Genomic DNA, 14922 nt, shown 5'->3' on the forward strand with positions numbered 1-14922 from the left:
GATTGCCACACACATGATGCTAAGGGACCAGGGATCCTATAATAGACAGAGGTCATTACTTACATAGCCAAATTGAATTTTGTTATGATGTCATTGAGGAAAAGCAAACAATTGCTCTCATGAGATTTATCATGAGAGCAATTGGGAATAAATACTCAAAAGGGTGCTCTCAAGATTGCTAAGAAATGCCAAGATAGTTAAGGGGAATAAAAGATAAGGTAGCTGTAAATTAAGCAGGGTATCAGGTTTCAGAGGTAGAAATCCAGGCAATCTCTAGATGGCTGCAAAGAGAAAGGGCAACTAACTCTTTGCTGCCATCTTGTGGTCTTACTGTAAATAAACATGGAGTGCTATACCGCCAAGCAAAAATTGTTTCCATTATATGTTCATGCAGTATTATAGTTAAAGAAAGTTGCCATTGTTTCTAAACAACTAGTCCCCTGATTGGACTGACTCCTCCTACTGCAAGATACCACAGGGAGAGAATATAGAAGAAAGGAAATAAAACCAGGATAAGAATGGTCAAGGGTCTAATTTTGGGGTAAAGCCATTTATCACCAGCTAACAAGAAATTATGCCACTTCTGACCAAATAAATTCACTTTTGCCATATTACTTTTCCAATAATTTTTGGAAACCTTCTAGCAGCTACTTCACACTCCTGCTTAATATTCAGCTTTTTGTCACAGACCACAGCTAAATCCTTTTCAGATGTCCCTTTGAACATGTGTCCTACATTTTTTTTCTTCTTCAATGTAATATCTTGTATTTCTTTTTCTTAAAGGACCTCTTGTTTCTCTCAGCCCATCTATTCACATTAGACTGCAATATCATTGTGTTAGCCTATTGTTGGGAGATCTCCCAGCTTTGTGACATCTACAAATCAAATCAAAGCAGGCCATCAGTCCCATATCCAGGTCATTAAGTAAAATGTTGAAAAATCCTGGCCTCAAGTCTGATCCCCTATTCCCAAATGTAATGTAGAGACATTAGTGCTGCTTATCTGAGTGCAATTAAGCCGGCCGAATGTGAATCTGTGTTATTATAGTGCCATCCAAATCACATTTTTAACAGTGTGATCATCTGGAACATTATGGAAGTGGAAAGTTTTCAGTAAAATCAGAGACCCAATGTGACAGCTGTAAAGTCTAATCTAGCTTCACTTAGGTTCAGGTGAAGGGTGAAGGATCTCTCTGGGGGCCAAGCCCATTCGATCACAGATCCAGATGGAGATGGGTACTCACTTTATGTTGTTTCAGCCAAAAGAAGGCAAGGAAAGAAAGTGGAAGTTAAGAATGAAGTAGATCCCTAACCCCACCTTGAACCAACTGTTTTGCCCTGTACTCCATCACTGACTGAAGAATCTTCCCTGCAGATCACGGCCTCTTTTGGAAATAATTCATGCATCTCAACCTGTCAGCCGCTAAAACTCTATTTAAGTCCTACCTGAGGGAAGGAGGGCATTTTGGTCACTGAGGGAGAGATTGGAGTTTGGGCTCCAGTAATATTTCTTTCATATTGTCATATAGTATAGGCATCCACTTAAAAGCATGGGGAAAAAATAAACCTGGATCAGATTAGCATTAATTGTAGGGGTGATGATTTATTATGAAGTTTTGTTTTCTTTGTATCTATTTGAATTTTTTTTATCAGCCTTGTATATTTGACATAGTCAATTGATTTAATAAAAGTTTTCTTCTTGTTCTTCATATTGTCATACAGTGTAGGCATCCACTTAAATGCACGGAAAAAGCAAACAAGCATAACCCTCAAGGATCCAAGATAAAATGTAGCTAATATGTGGCTGTCTTTCTCTTGGAAATTGATTAAGAGTTTATATTTTTATAGATTGAAATCTTAAGAGAAATATTAAATTAAGAGGCGTTCATATGTGAGCAGATTCATTCATATTGTAATACTAAATGGTCTAAACCTGAGATATATTTTAAAGTTCTGAACGAACATTTCTGTCCCTGCCAGGCTTCTCAAATTCCAAAATCAGCCAATCGTGGGGTCTGGTGGTACAGCAAGGAAAGCTGCCAGGCTGGACTGCACGCAAATAAATGGGCATAATATCATGCCCAGCAGCAGCAGCATGAAGGGCAGATTCTGCAGCTCTCCATTACTTTTCTTACAAAAAAATTAAGCCTAGAGAAGAGGCCTCCTTGATTCAAAGCTGAGAAGCCACAGAATGATTCCACAATTTGAACTTCTTCCTCCTGCCTCCCCCACTTCAAGTAATTTGGTGCAAGCAGTGAAGTATAGTCCCTCCATGTAACTTCATCTTTTGACAAAAACACCCCATGAACTTTTTACCTCAGGCCTGGGTAGCAAGTGAGAATAATAAGCATTTAAAAACCATGTGATTCAATTATGCTCCTATGGAGGATCCAATATCCTATGGAGACACAAGTCAGTGTTGTAAAAATGCTATTACATCTCCAGAAAGCACAATAAAAGAAGTCTTTATCATGTCAGTAGAACCTCCAATACTCAGAGGAGATTATCAGGAATCCAAGAAATGAATGATATCTGGGTGCAGAAATTGCATCCGTTTTCAATCAGAATAGAGCTAGAAGGGACTTTGGAGGTTTTCCAGTTCACCCCCAGTGGTGAAATTTGAACCGGTTTACTACCGGTTCGCTGGCTGCACATGCATGCTGCGCGCCAATTGCACGCTGTGCGTGCACATGCGCAGTGCCCACCACGCACTAAATACGAGGTGTGAGCATATGTGCGCGCTCACAGTGCACGCCAAAAGGAGGCATGCTGTAAGTAAACAGTGCGCAGGGGTGTGTTTGATCAGCTGTTGCGCACGATCTTCAGAGCTTTTTAAAAAACTTTTATAAGCATTTTTTACAACCTATTTGGCCGAATAGGTTGTAAAAAAATGCTTTTAAAAGTAAAAAAAAAAGGCTCTGATGATTGCGCGCCACAGGTGTGATCATCAGAACCTTTTTTTAACCTTTTAAAAGCATTTTTTAACAACCTATTCACCCAAAGTTGGCAAATGGGCCATTTCTAGCCTCCAGAGGGCTAGAAATCCAGGGGGGTGGGGAAGGCCATTTTCGCCCTCCTCAGACTCCTAGAAATGCTCTGGAGCCTGGGGACAGCAAAAACAGCAACGTCCCACCGGAAGCTGGCAAATGGGCCATTTCTGGCCTCGGGAGGGCCTCTGGGGGGTGGGTGAGGAAGGACGTTTTCACCCTCCCCAGGCTCCTAAAGAGGCAGGAAAGAGCCTGTTTCCTTACTTCTGGTGAGCCCAGAACTCTTGAAAATAAGCTGAGCTTGCCTGCCCACCAATATGGTTCGCCATCACGGCCCTATACCATTCCAGAGAAGTGGCTGACAAGTCTCTTAAAAATCTCCAGTGATGAAGTACCCATAACTTCTGAAGCAAAGCTTTTCCACTAGTTAATTGTTCTCCTTATCAGGAAAATTCTCCTTAGTTTTAGGTTGCTTCTCTCCTTGATTAGTTTCCATCCATTGTTTCTGGTCCTGCTCTCTAATGTTCTGGAAAATAGGTAATCCCTTCTTCTACCAGAAATCTACCATTGTTCTCACAATTATCAACTACAGGCCTGAAAAATGCCTGAATTGGTGTGTGCAGACACCTAGGCTGCCGAATTGATTCTTGATTTCCCCAAGTTAGTGCTCTTCAGATGTGTTGGACTACAACTTCCATCATCCTCTGTCTACATGCTACTTAAAGAAGTGATCAACTGCCATGATCCATATGGATTAGTCATGATCTAGAAGAGTATTACTATACAGTATTGCTTTGTATATCTGCTTGGATCTGTTAGAAGTTTATCAGGCACTGTAACAGAATATCCTTCATAATAGTAGGAGGAGCATCCTGTTTTATGACTAAAAAGATGTGTTACAAAGTGAGGATAAACTCATTATAATTATATTGTGCATGTGTTCATACATATACGTGTACAGGAGAAAAAATGTTACAGCCCCAGATACAGGTTCCTTAGCATGAGTTAGGGGACCTTGAGAATTTATGCCAAAGTTTCTTGCTCCACCAAGAACTGCTGGGAAAGAAACATCTGGAACTGACAGATGCAGGAGATATCATCTTTTATGTTATAGATAAGTTAATGTGAAAATTCAGGACCCATATCTGGAAGAGCCCTGTCATATCAACGACATGTCAAGAGGGGTGACTCTTAATTACTTTATTGGCAATAAAAGGCCTTGGAGCTGCTTCAAGGGAAAGGGGTTAAAACAGGACATTTTGTTCACACTTAATGGAGAAAAAAATACTTTCCTATTGTTTCTGATTGTTTAAAATCCCTTGCTCTATAGCAGGGGTGTCAAACTTGATTTCATTGAGGGCCGCATCTGGGTTGCGTTTGACCTCGGGGGGCCGGGGTGGGTGTGGCCAGGGTAGCCATAGCCAGCTTGACGTCATTCATGTTGGGGGCACCTGTGGCGGCTCGAGTGTTCTGCCAGTAAAAACGGGCTTCTGAGCTCTGTTTCCGGCTGTGACGGCCTCCTGCAATCCTCTGCCAGTGAAAATGGAGCTCGGGAAGGTCTCATGCAGCCTTCCCAAGCTCCGTTTTCACTGGAAGAGATAACGCGGGCTGGTCCCTCGCTGTTTCCAGGGTGGCCCCATGGGCCAGATCTAAGCACCCATGGGCCGGATCTGGCCCATGGGCCTTGAGTTTGACACCCCAGCTCTATAGCCTCACAATGGCATATGAAGATACTTCATATGTTTTGTAGCTCTTTTTTAAAATTTTCATTTAAATTCCACTAATTTAATATCACAAATCATGATGGCCAACAATTTTAAATAAAATTGTTAACTCCATCTGAAATAAGAAACCTTTGAATTTGCAGTATTGAATGGTTCAATCAATCAGATTTTTATTACAGTTATAGACCAGCATAATTGTTGAATGGCTGAGCAACAGGCATCTCAGTAACATGCTAAAGAATGATAAAGAAAGTTCAGATAAGATCTATCAGTCCTTTCACTCTGCCTGAATTATTATTTCCAGAGCAATCCAAAGAACTGAGTAATTGTTCAGTAACAAACAATTGTCAAGTCTTCTTAAATAAACTTCTACTGTTTTAATAATAATGCAATTTTTTTTTTAAATCAAAATTTGTACTGGAGAGCTGAGAAGTAGCAATATTAACCCCCAATCCAATCCATACAAGCAAATTCAGAGGATATAAGGGGTGAAGTATGGCGAAGTGAAGATTGGTGGCTTTATGTCATAAATGTGCTAAAAAGAAAGAAAGAGCTCAGTAGTTCTTGTGTGAAATAGTGTATTTTCAAAAGATATCAAAAGAACATTTCCAATTGGAAGAATGAATTTTATAATAATTGGGTCAGTGCAGTAAAAGCAAACACAAAGTCTAGCATAGTGGAACAGCAATAACAAAACCCAAAGTTCACAGTCACATTAATGATAATTATCTCCATAAAATTTCATCCAGAATATTTTACCGTTAGAAAAGGCAAAAAATATGTAGAGAGTAGCTCCTTTATGAAAAAGGAGTGCACCTTTGTGAGATTTTTTTAAAATTGGAAAATAAGGTGGCATGAATATTGAAAAATAAGGTATGGCACAAATATTGAAAATAAAAACAGATTCTTCTCACACAAAATTATAACTCAGGGCCGTCACCTCAAGCTAAATCCAAGGAATGCATGCTTAAAATATATGAAAAGTATTTTTTATATACAGTATATAGCACATTAAGCTCTTGGGCTGGACAGCACCAAATGAAATGTTGGTCTTCTAACCTATCTAGGTTTCAGTAGAGATTGAAGGTATGTAGGCTAGCAGCTGTAAGAGCTGTCGCCACACCTTCTAGTCACCATTCTTCTGCCATTGAAGCAAGTGTGAAAAAGAAACTCTCTTCAAATCTCTTGGATCAAAACCAAGAGATTTAGTATCAGTGGGAGGTACATGAGGGGAGGTCTTGGAAGGGATCAGTATGATAGCAGATTCCTGTACTTGAGCCTTCAGGAATTTTAGAAGAACACATGGATTTAATTTCATCCCATTTTACATTTTTCTGTAAATCTATGCAAAGCTTTGATTCAGTACCTTCCTTTAATGAAGGCTCTTCATACAAAACACGCTTCAGTGCTACTTTGGGAAGCAATGACCACACACACTGTGCTTTTTAAAACAAAGCAACTCTATTGCTTTGTTTGGCATCACTTTGAAGTCTCAGTCAACATTTCCAGAGATCTCAACCAACTCTTTCATCAGCTACTGGACATATTAAAGGAAGTTTACAGTGCTTGGGCAATTCATTTGCAGAAGCCTCTTCTGGGCATAAGGTTGTAAATCAAACAAGAACACTTGTGGTAAAAGAAGATTTTTCTAAGTCCTGACCAAGATATCTACCGATCTAGATAAGACAGCATGCTATGCCTCAGTCATCTGTGAGCACAGAATGGTGGTCCGTTGTGAAAAATGTTCTTATGTGAAATTTTAGATGAGAGAAATGTTCACATGATGGCACAGGGTTTAAGGTCTTATGGAAGTTTCTGTGTGTAGAGCTGAAGACAATTCTGATTGACACTGAATTTTGTGTATTGGACCAAGAGAGTCCAGCAGTTTGGGGAGAGGTTAAATTTTTTGACTTTCCACATTTGTCTACACTTACCACAAGTAATAAATACATCAAGACATTTAATCTTAGAAATAGCATATTTGAATAAAGGGGCGCTTCTTGCCCGATCCACATTCTTTCCTCCAGTGACTAGTGGGAGTTAAAATACCAAACATTGACAATTATTGTGATAAACACTCCTGCTTTCACTATTCTGCAATGCATCACTCAAACCTCAAACTACATAAGGTCTTCCAGCCTCTGTGTTCTGTAAGTTGTTCTTCTCGCCATGCCACCTTCTGTCTCAATGACTCCATCACATTTTCAGGGAAGACCAGAAACCTTTATGCGGGCAGACCATGTCCTTAACCAAACCTATGGAAATCCAGAAGAATATATCTTCTTTAGGTGGCTGTTATGGTGCTGGTACTGATGGAGAAGACCTTGAGTGTCGTTAATTGGACAGTTCTTTCACATCATGCAATCAAATCCAGGGATTTGACTCTGAGTGAGATGATCTCCCCAAAACCAAGATGAACTGGGCAAACTGGGACAATTGCCAGTACAGTCTATGGATCAGGACCACAAGTGGATCAAGCTGTTAAAAGCTATCTACCCTGCTGTATGTAATGAAGAGTAGACAAAAAAGCTATGGTTCTTACCTATGTCTCCAAAATAATATAATCTGACATAAGTATGGGAAATTTTTCTGTGATTTTGCCCCAGCTAAGAAGAGATTTGAGCTTTGGAAGCCATATCTTGTCCATTTGATGTGGACAAATGTGGCTTGGGCTTTGCAAACCAAAAAAAATCTTAGAACATTCAGAAACATTCAAGTAGGTAGACAGAGGGCTGTATGGAAGACCCAGCACACAGGTCAAATGGTGCGTGAGTATCTACCTAATGCTTTCCTTTAGATTTAAGACACCTGGAATAATGCTATCACTATAGTATATCATGAAAATGTCTAATACATGATTAATTGGTAATTATGCTTATACAAGACCTTGGGAAGTAGGGAGCTGTTGTGGCTTTGGGCCATAAAGATAAGATCCCTGGAAGGGTATAAATAGGGAGAGATTCCTTCAGGACATCCCATTCCAATTTACAAAATACCAACAGACAGAATGAAAGTCCTGTGGATCTTTGCCTTCCTCGGAGCAGCACGTGAGTTTTAAAACAGATACTTGGTTCTTCTACAGTCTCTGAAGTTGGCGGGTACAATGGGCACAGCCATCTTTTTCTCTCCATCTTCCTCAGCGGGGGCACTAAACGAGTGGGTGCTTTAGGGCTCAAATATATAGCTTTAAAGTATCCTCCCTTTTCCCATTACATCTTTTGAATCAAACATTTACTGTATTTCCAGGCAGTTCTGGTTAGCTTTCTAACTAGACTTTATTAAGCAAAGGCTGATGGGTATCCTTTGGATTCAAGGATATTCTTGAATCATTATTTATGTGTGTATAATTTTATGTATAACCACATGAATCAATTGAATGCCTAAGCCAGACTGCCATTTTCTCCATGGGCAGTGCCTTTATTTATATACTTCTACTATTTTCTCTGAAACATTTAGAACCCTGCAATTTTCTAAGATGTGCTAAGCCCTAATGAATACATGTTTTGCTGTAAGAAGTGTAAAGAAACCTCCCTTGACACAAGGAAGCCTTTGTAAGACTTTTTTGGATTCAATTTAAGTGAAATTCCTTGTATGTCTGACTTGAAAGAGAGTCCTAAATTTCCTTTGTACTTGACTTAAAGCTAAATCTATTAACAGTAGAAACACATACACACACAAATGTCCCAAACTTTTATCTCTTCTGAAGATTCACCTAAGTATAAATCAGGTTTTATCATTTGATTTTGCTCTTGCTTTTTGGTAACAATTCTCATTGTTTCCTCTCTGCTATTTCCCCCAAAATATATGAAGTACAAACATTCGAAGATGGCTTGATGCCTAGAACTATTCACTCTGATATCCAATTTTCTGTATGTACTTATATGTGTATATATGAGTGTTCATTATTCATATGTGTATAATTTTATGTATGAAGCATATAGTAGATTGCTCCAATCTCCCACAACTTGCAGGTATGTTTCACACATCTACATAAACCTGCGTGCATCATATGAATCTGAGAAAGCAAAAACCACAGCTGATGATAACCTTTTGGGGAACTTATAAACATATATTAGGAATGCTGAAATAATTCGATCATTCAATAGTCCATTATAAAGTAATCTCAGTTGAGGCTAACATGCCTCAAATTACCAAGGAGTAGTGGTCTTCTCTATAAATAACACCCATTACTTCATGGTGTCAGTAGGAACACACATTGCAGTTGGCTTGCTACATAATAGTGTTGTATTTAATCATTTTGATGTTCCTGTTCTTATCAGTTGCTGCCCCCTTTGAGGATGATGATGACAAGATTGTTGGAGGATATACCTGCCAGAGAAATGCTATCCCTTATCAAGTTTCACTGAATGCTGGTTATCATTTCTGTGGTGGTTCCCTCATCAATGAACAATGGGTCGTTTCAGCTGCCCATTGTTACAACTCGTGAGTGAAGAGTATTTTTATGATGATCTTAAAGCCATTTCTGTTAAAAGCAGATGTCTATACATGGAAGTTAAAAAAGCATCAACAATAAATGAATGTCATATTCATTCAGTAAAGACTTGCATGCTTGTGATTCCACTTTTATTTATTCCTAGTCTGGTGTTTTATTATTAAAAAGCCTTGATAGTACAGTGGTCTACGCACCCTGTTATTAACACAGCTGCCTGCAATTTACTGCTGGTTCGAATCTCTCCAAGGCTCAAGGTTGACTCAGCCTTCCATCCTTTCTAAGGTAGGTGAAATGAGGACCCAGTTTGTGGGGGCAATAAGCTGACTTTGTATAAATATACAAAAGTATGAAGGCTATTGCTTAACGCATTGTAAGCCGCCCTGAGTCTCCGGAGAAGGGCGGCATATAAATCAAATTAAAATAAAAAAAAAATCAATCCCAAAGCTGAAAAAATATCAAGGTAAACTTACAGGACTATAACTGTCTACTCTGATATATTTATTATGATAGTGGTATGGAAATATCTTAAATAAAGCAATTACACTTCATCAGAAAAAAAACTTACATAGAATGCAAATGTAATGATAAGGTCTGTAAGGGCACCTTACATCACTTGCTAAGCTGACGCATTACCTGAAAGTTACATGTTCCTTCAGAAATAGCCTGTCATGGAACTGATTCAAGGGGCACATTTTTTTAATGCATCCGGATACAGTATGTGAGAGTAGAATCCTATTCAGGATCTCAAAGGTCATGGAAGTGATCCAACGATGAAATTCAGCAAGCAGAAAATGTTTTGATTAGAAAGCAAACAGTCTGTTTCTAACTATTACAGTATAGACAGTTAAGGCTGAGCCAGAAGTTTTATACTATCTACCAAAAGTCAGGAATAGTCTTGTGCTATTTTGTTTGCACCTTAAGAGGGCTTTGAAGCTTCAGTATGCATTATGTATACTTAGAGCATAAAACCTGAACCTAAATCTGAAAATGGAAGGTTCATGCCTTATTTCTCTTGCATTTTGTCTTATGAGAAAACACTACTTTATGCTTAAGGGCAAAGTTTAACTTCCACCTCCATCACTAAATTCTTATTATATTGTTGTGAACCACCCAAAGTTGTTGAGAGCCACTACAGCTTAGGTTCTTAGAAAGAACTTTGTGCTATGAAGGCCAACACCAGTTAAAGAATTGTCTGCTGTGACTTCACATTGTTGTGAATAGATAATAATACCTTCTTTCCAGCTTCTGTAATTTTAGAATGGTTGGAGGCCTTGTAATGCATATTCCATTAATTTGTGCAACAATTATATGTAATGTCTAAACAGCTTTAAAAAGGTCACCTTACTTTTCTTTGAATTTGCATTTTATTAGATGGGCTTTTTAAAATGTAAATTCCTTCACATGCACATTCTTTTAACATGTAACTATATTTGTTTGTATGCAAAATTCAAGAATATTTTTTTTCAGATGCTTTGGGGGAAAGCATAGAATTTGATAAAGCAAACGTCAGACTTTCTTGGTTAATACCAGAATTTGCATGGTTGTGGAAATGGGTGAAAGTAGACTCTCTAAATTCATATTCAACACTATATAGGCTAGAATTGTTTTAACTTCTGTCTTTGTGAAATTTACGATATTAATCATGAATACATGCAAAGTTCCCATTTTAGATTGGAGTCTCTACTAAAACTATGTTAGTTGATCTGATTGCTTGTTCTTTAGCATAAAGTATTCACAGCTTTTTTTCAGGTTGAGATCAGGCATTGCTTTGTACAACAAATATAATGCTACAACATTAACTTTCAGCCGCATGGATGTGAGACTTGGAGAGTACAATATTGTGGAAGATGAAGCGAGCGAGCAGATTAAAAAACCTGAAAAAATAATTGTCCATGAATACTACAACTCTTGGCTTTTGGATAATGATATCATGCTCATCAAGCTGGCAACACCTGTCACTATTGATGCAAGTGTCTCACCTATCCCTTTGAGTAATGGATGTGCAGCAGTTGGTACTAGTTGCTTGATTTCGGGATGGGGCAATACTCTCAGCAATGGTGGTGAGTATTAACAAGAATTGGTTAACTTAATCTGAGTCCCAGGTATATGACTGAAGAACTGTAATTGCTACTACCTGCCTGTCAGCCTGACAACATAGACCAGACTAAGAGACCAATGCCATGTAGATCAACTTTTTCAAATGGCTCCCACCATTTATATTTCAAAAGGCCCTGAAGATATAGCTATTTGCTCAGGTCTTTGATGGGGATGATTGATGCCCTCTTTTCTTCCTTTTCTTTTTTCTTATCCAGATTTGTTTTCTCTGTCATCTTTGTTTTGGGTTTCTTGTCTTGTTGCTTGTTTTTAATTTGCAAACTACCTAGAGCTGCTGGGAGTCAGGCTGCGTATAACTTTTAGCAACAAGAACAACATCTCCCCATCCCAGGTCCTTTGGAAGGAATCAGTAGGTGGATTAAAATGTCAAATCCATCCTAAACATCAGGCTGTCTGCATAACAAATCATAATAATAACACAATCTTGCAAACTGAATGTGCTTCACCTTCCCTTATTTTATCCGCATGTGAATTGTGAAGGGGCTTATATGAGACAGTTTTTCAAGTTATTTTCTTGGCCTCTGCTGAAGTCCCTCTTATCTGACTATTGCCTTGGTAGCAGCTTTGCCTCTTATCCTTCAAGGCCATTCCCTAAGCCCTCTGCATCACCAAATGGAAACAACACTTCCTAAATCTAGTAATGTGTTTCTCATTGTTGAATTGTTAAATGCTTTAAGTATTCACAGGGATAGAGACATTCAGGGACATCTTGAATCAATTATGAAATTCTGGGTTTAAGTTCTAACATTAAGAAGAAAACAATTCTTGGACTGAGCCTTGAACCAATGTAAGCCTATAAATGATGGTTTGGATGGTTTTAGAGCCCTGAAGATGAATGTGCATCAAATTCCACTTTTTTTTTCCTTCTTGAGGCAGTTTTCTTGTATTGAGTTGGTTACCTCACCTCAGACATCATATTCCCTAAAATTATGTAACCAGCTAGTTGCTTTTACTTGTCTTGAATTACAGGGTTGCTGCTGATCATTTAAACAGAGTCTTGTGGCATCTTTTAAGACAAACAAATGTTAATATAAAACATGTGTTTTCATGAGCTGCCATCCACTTCCTTATTTTTTCCTTTCTCTTTTTTCTAGTATACTACCCTGATCTTCTGCAGTGCCTGAATGCACCAATCCTAAGTGATGAGGAATGCAATGATGCTTACCCAGGACAAATTACCCCAAATATGGTCTGTGTTGGATACCTAGAGGGTGGCAAAGACTCTTGTCAGGTGAGGACACTTGCTTTCTGATCACCTGAAATGATATGCATCCAGGATTAATTTACAGATTAGCTATATTATTTAAACTTTTCTTTTAACATTTCATCAAAAATAGGTAAACATTACCCCAAAGCAAAGCAGAAAACAGAAATAAAACTAGGCAGAAGAAAAAACAGGAAAGAAAAAAAAAGGATATTAAAAAAATAGGAATGAGAAATGCTTGGTGTTTTAAACACTAAGTTAAATACTGACCACACAGAGTAAAACTGTTCAGATTTTCCACTATGTTAATAAAAAGCTGTTCATATGTAAGAAGTGGAAACCTCTTGAAATCTCTTTTCAGATTAGCGTGTAGCAAGAGCTTCCTTTGGTATAAGATAGTATTTTTAATTGCAGACCACACACAATAAAACCTGAGTTCTTCAAATATCAACAGATGTTGAGTTATGGCTAAAATATATAAATTTAAAAATACATGTACATGTTTAATATTCATTTCTCCTCTAATCAACATTGTTATGGATATGAATCCATGTGGTGCAATTGTAGAACACTTTAAACATGAATCAAAGCCCTGCCTGGTAAATGCCCAAACAAATCTTTTATATAAATTTGAGCTTCTTAAGAATGTAAAATACAAAGACAGCTTTCTTTAAAACTGCAACCACACATTCCAACTATTTGTTCCACACTTCTTCTCAGTTTCCGATGTCTAGTTTAGTGTTATTTTTCAATTGTACAGGAAATATTAACTGTATATTATGGAACCCTTAAAACCTTTTGCAATAATATGAACAATTTTGGAATTTGGAACACTGATAATATGTTTGGCCCAAACTGTAACATATAAAGATATTTTAATTGAATCAGTCCAAATTCCTTTTGCAACCCATTAAATTTAAAGTAACAGTAATTTAATCCAAAATTTTGCTACATTATTTACTCAGGAACTCTGAAAGAAAGTCTTACTGAGAATTTTCAGGCTGGAATTAGATTGAATATTTTATTTGGGCAAGTGTGATTATATAGACAAGGAATTTGTCTCCAAAGCTCTTAGTGTACATGCAAGCAACAGAATAATGATAGTCATAATAACAATAATACCAAATAAGGAGGGGGGGGAAAGAAAGATAATAATAAGAATAAATACTACTACTACTACAGCCATACTACATGGTAAATATGCATACATTCCTTGATGTATGCATATACTACTACTACTACAGCCATACTACATGGTAAATATGCATACATTTCTTGATCTCACTATTATTCTTGCATGTTCTGCCCTGCATGGAGGAATTGTATGGTTTTCAAGTAGCTCAAACAATAAGTTTCTTTTGTCATGTTATCCAAAAGACTATTTGCATTTGGCTGTCTGGTGAGAAAGAGGAGGAAATTCTGGTTGGAAAAACAATTTTCACTTAAAAAATTGATACATTTATATCACACTTCATGAGCATATATTTTGAGTCCTATGATACAGGGATATACATGAAGAGACCAAGAAACATTCTTATTGTAACACTTTTGTTTGTTTGTTAGTTTGTAGGGCTGCTTGTAGGGCACTGTTGACATTGTAGACTGATGTGGTAAGAAGGGGAATCTGGCCGCTTTTCTTACATTTTGATTTAAACTGAAGAAAAATATGGAAGATTACAAAGGTCCCTCTTGGTTTGGAGAAAGCCTCTATAAACTCCCAATTTTTTATGAAGCTTGGAAGAATTTAGCTGGGACCACAAAAATGTTTTGGGTAATCGTTCAACAAGGTCTCCTTATGATCTGAAGCTACTTTTTAGTGTAGGCTTAAAGAATTCAGTAACAAATTTTCAGTTTTATTTATAGGCAACTAGAATATCAAACCTTTCTTGTTTTCAATTTTTTTTGCCTTTTAGGGAGATTCTGGTGGCCCCGTGGTTTGTAATGGAGTGCTCCAGGGCATTGTCTCCTGGGGGATAGGTTGTGCCCTGCCTGGCTATCCTGGAGTCTACACCAAAGTCTGCAGATACATCGACTGGATCAATGCAAACATAGCTGCCAACTGAAAGCGATGCTTTCCTCTTAATGTGATTCATCTTGATAGAGAATGAAATGAAATAAATAGAGCCTGATTACCATATTCTCTGTTTAATATTTTTATTTTAATAATAGTCATATAGATTGAGCAGCATATTAAGCAACAGACAGATAAAGAGAAGGAATTAGCCTACCTTTCTGCCAATTTAAGAGTAACCAATTAAGAGTAACCAATGGAGAGACACATTGGAATGTATGATCCTTGATCTGAATGAAAGATTTGGGTTTTTTTCCCTTTCTTTTCTATTTACTATGTATTTTTTTCTTTGAACGCATTTATTATTAGATACATAAAATCTTTTAACAAAAACTATTTTTTTAAAAAATCAGAAACTGGCACAAACTC

General features: G+C 37.6%; 1 protein-coding gene across 1 annotated transcript; it reads left to right on the forward strand.

Moving 5' to 3' along the window:
* Nucleotides 1-7704: 7704 nt before the first annotated feature.
* LOC117661769 (anionic trypsin-like) lies at nucleotides 7705-14597 on the forward strand. Its single transcript, XM_034410896.3, has 5 exons — nucleotides 7705-7757; nucleotides 8991-9153; nucleotides 10970-11223; nucleotides 12373-12509; nucleotides 14396-14597. Exons 1-5 carry the CDS (start codon nucleotides 7718-7720, stop codon nucleotides 14543-14545), a joined length of 744 nt encoding a protein of 247 aa, XP_034266787.2. The 5' UTR covers nucleotides 7705-7717; the 3' UTR covers nucleotides 14546-14597.
* Nucleotides 14598-14922: the final 325 nt, after the last annotated feature.

The sequence above is a fragment of the Pantherophis guttatus genome, chromosome 2, assembly GCF_059756535.1.
Source record: "Pantherophis guttatus breed Tessera chromosome 2, ASM5975653v1, whole genome shotgun sequence".
NCBI lineage: Eukaryota > Metazoa > Chordata > Lepidosauria > Squamata > Colubridae > Pantherophis > Pantherophis guttatus.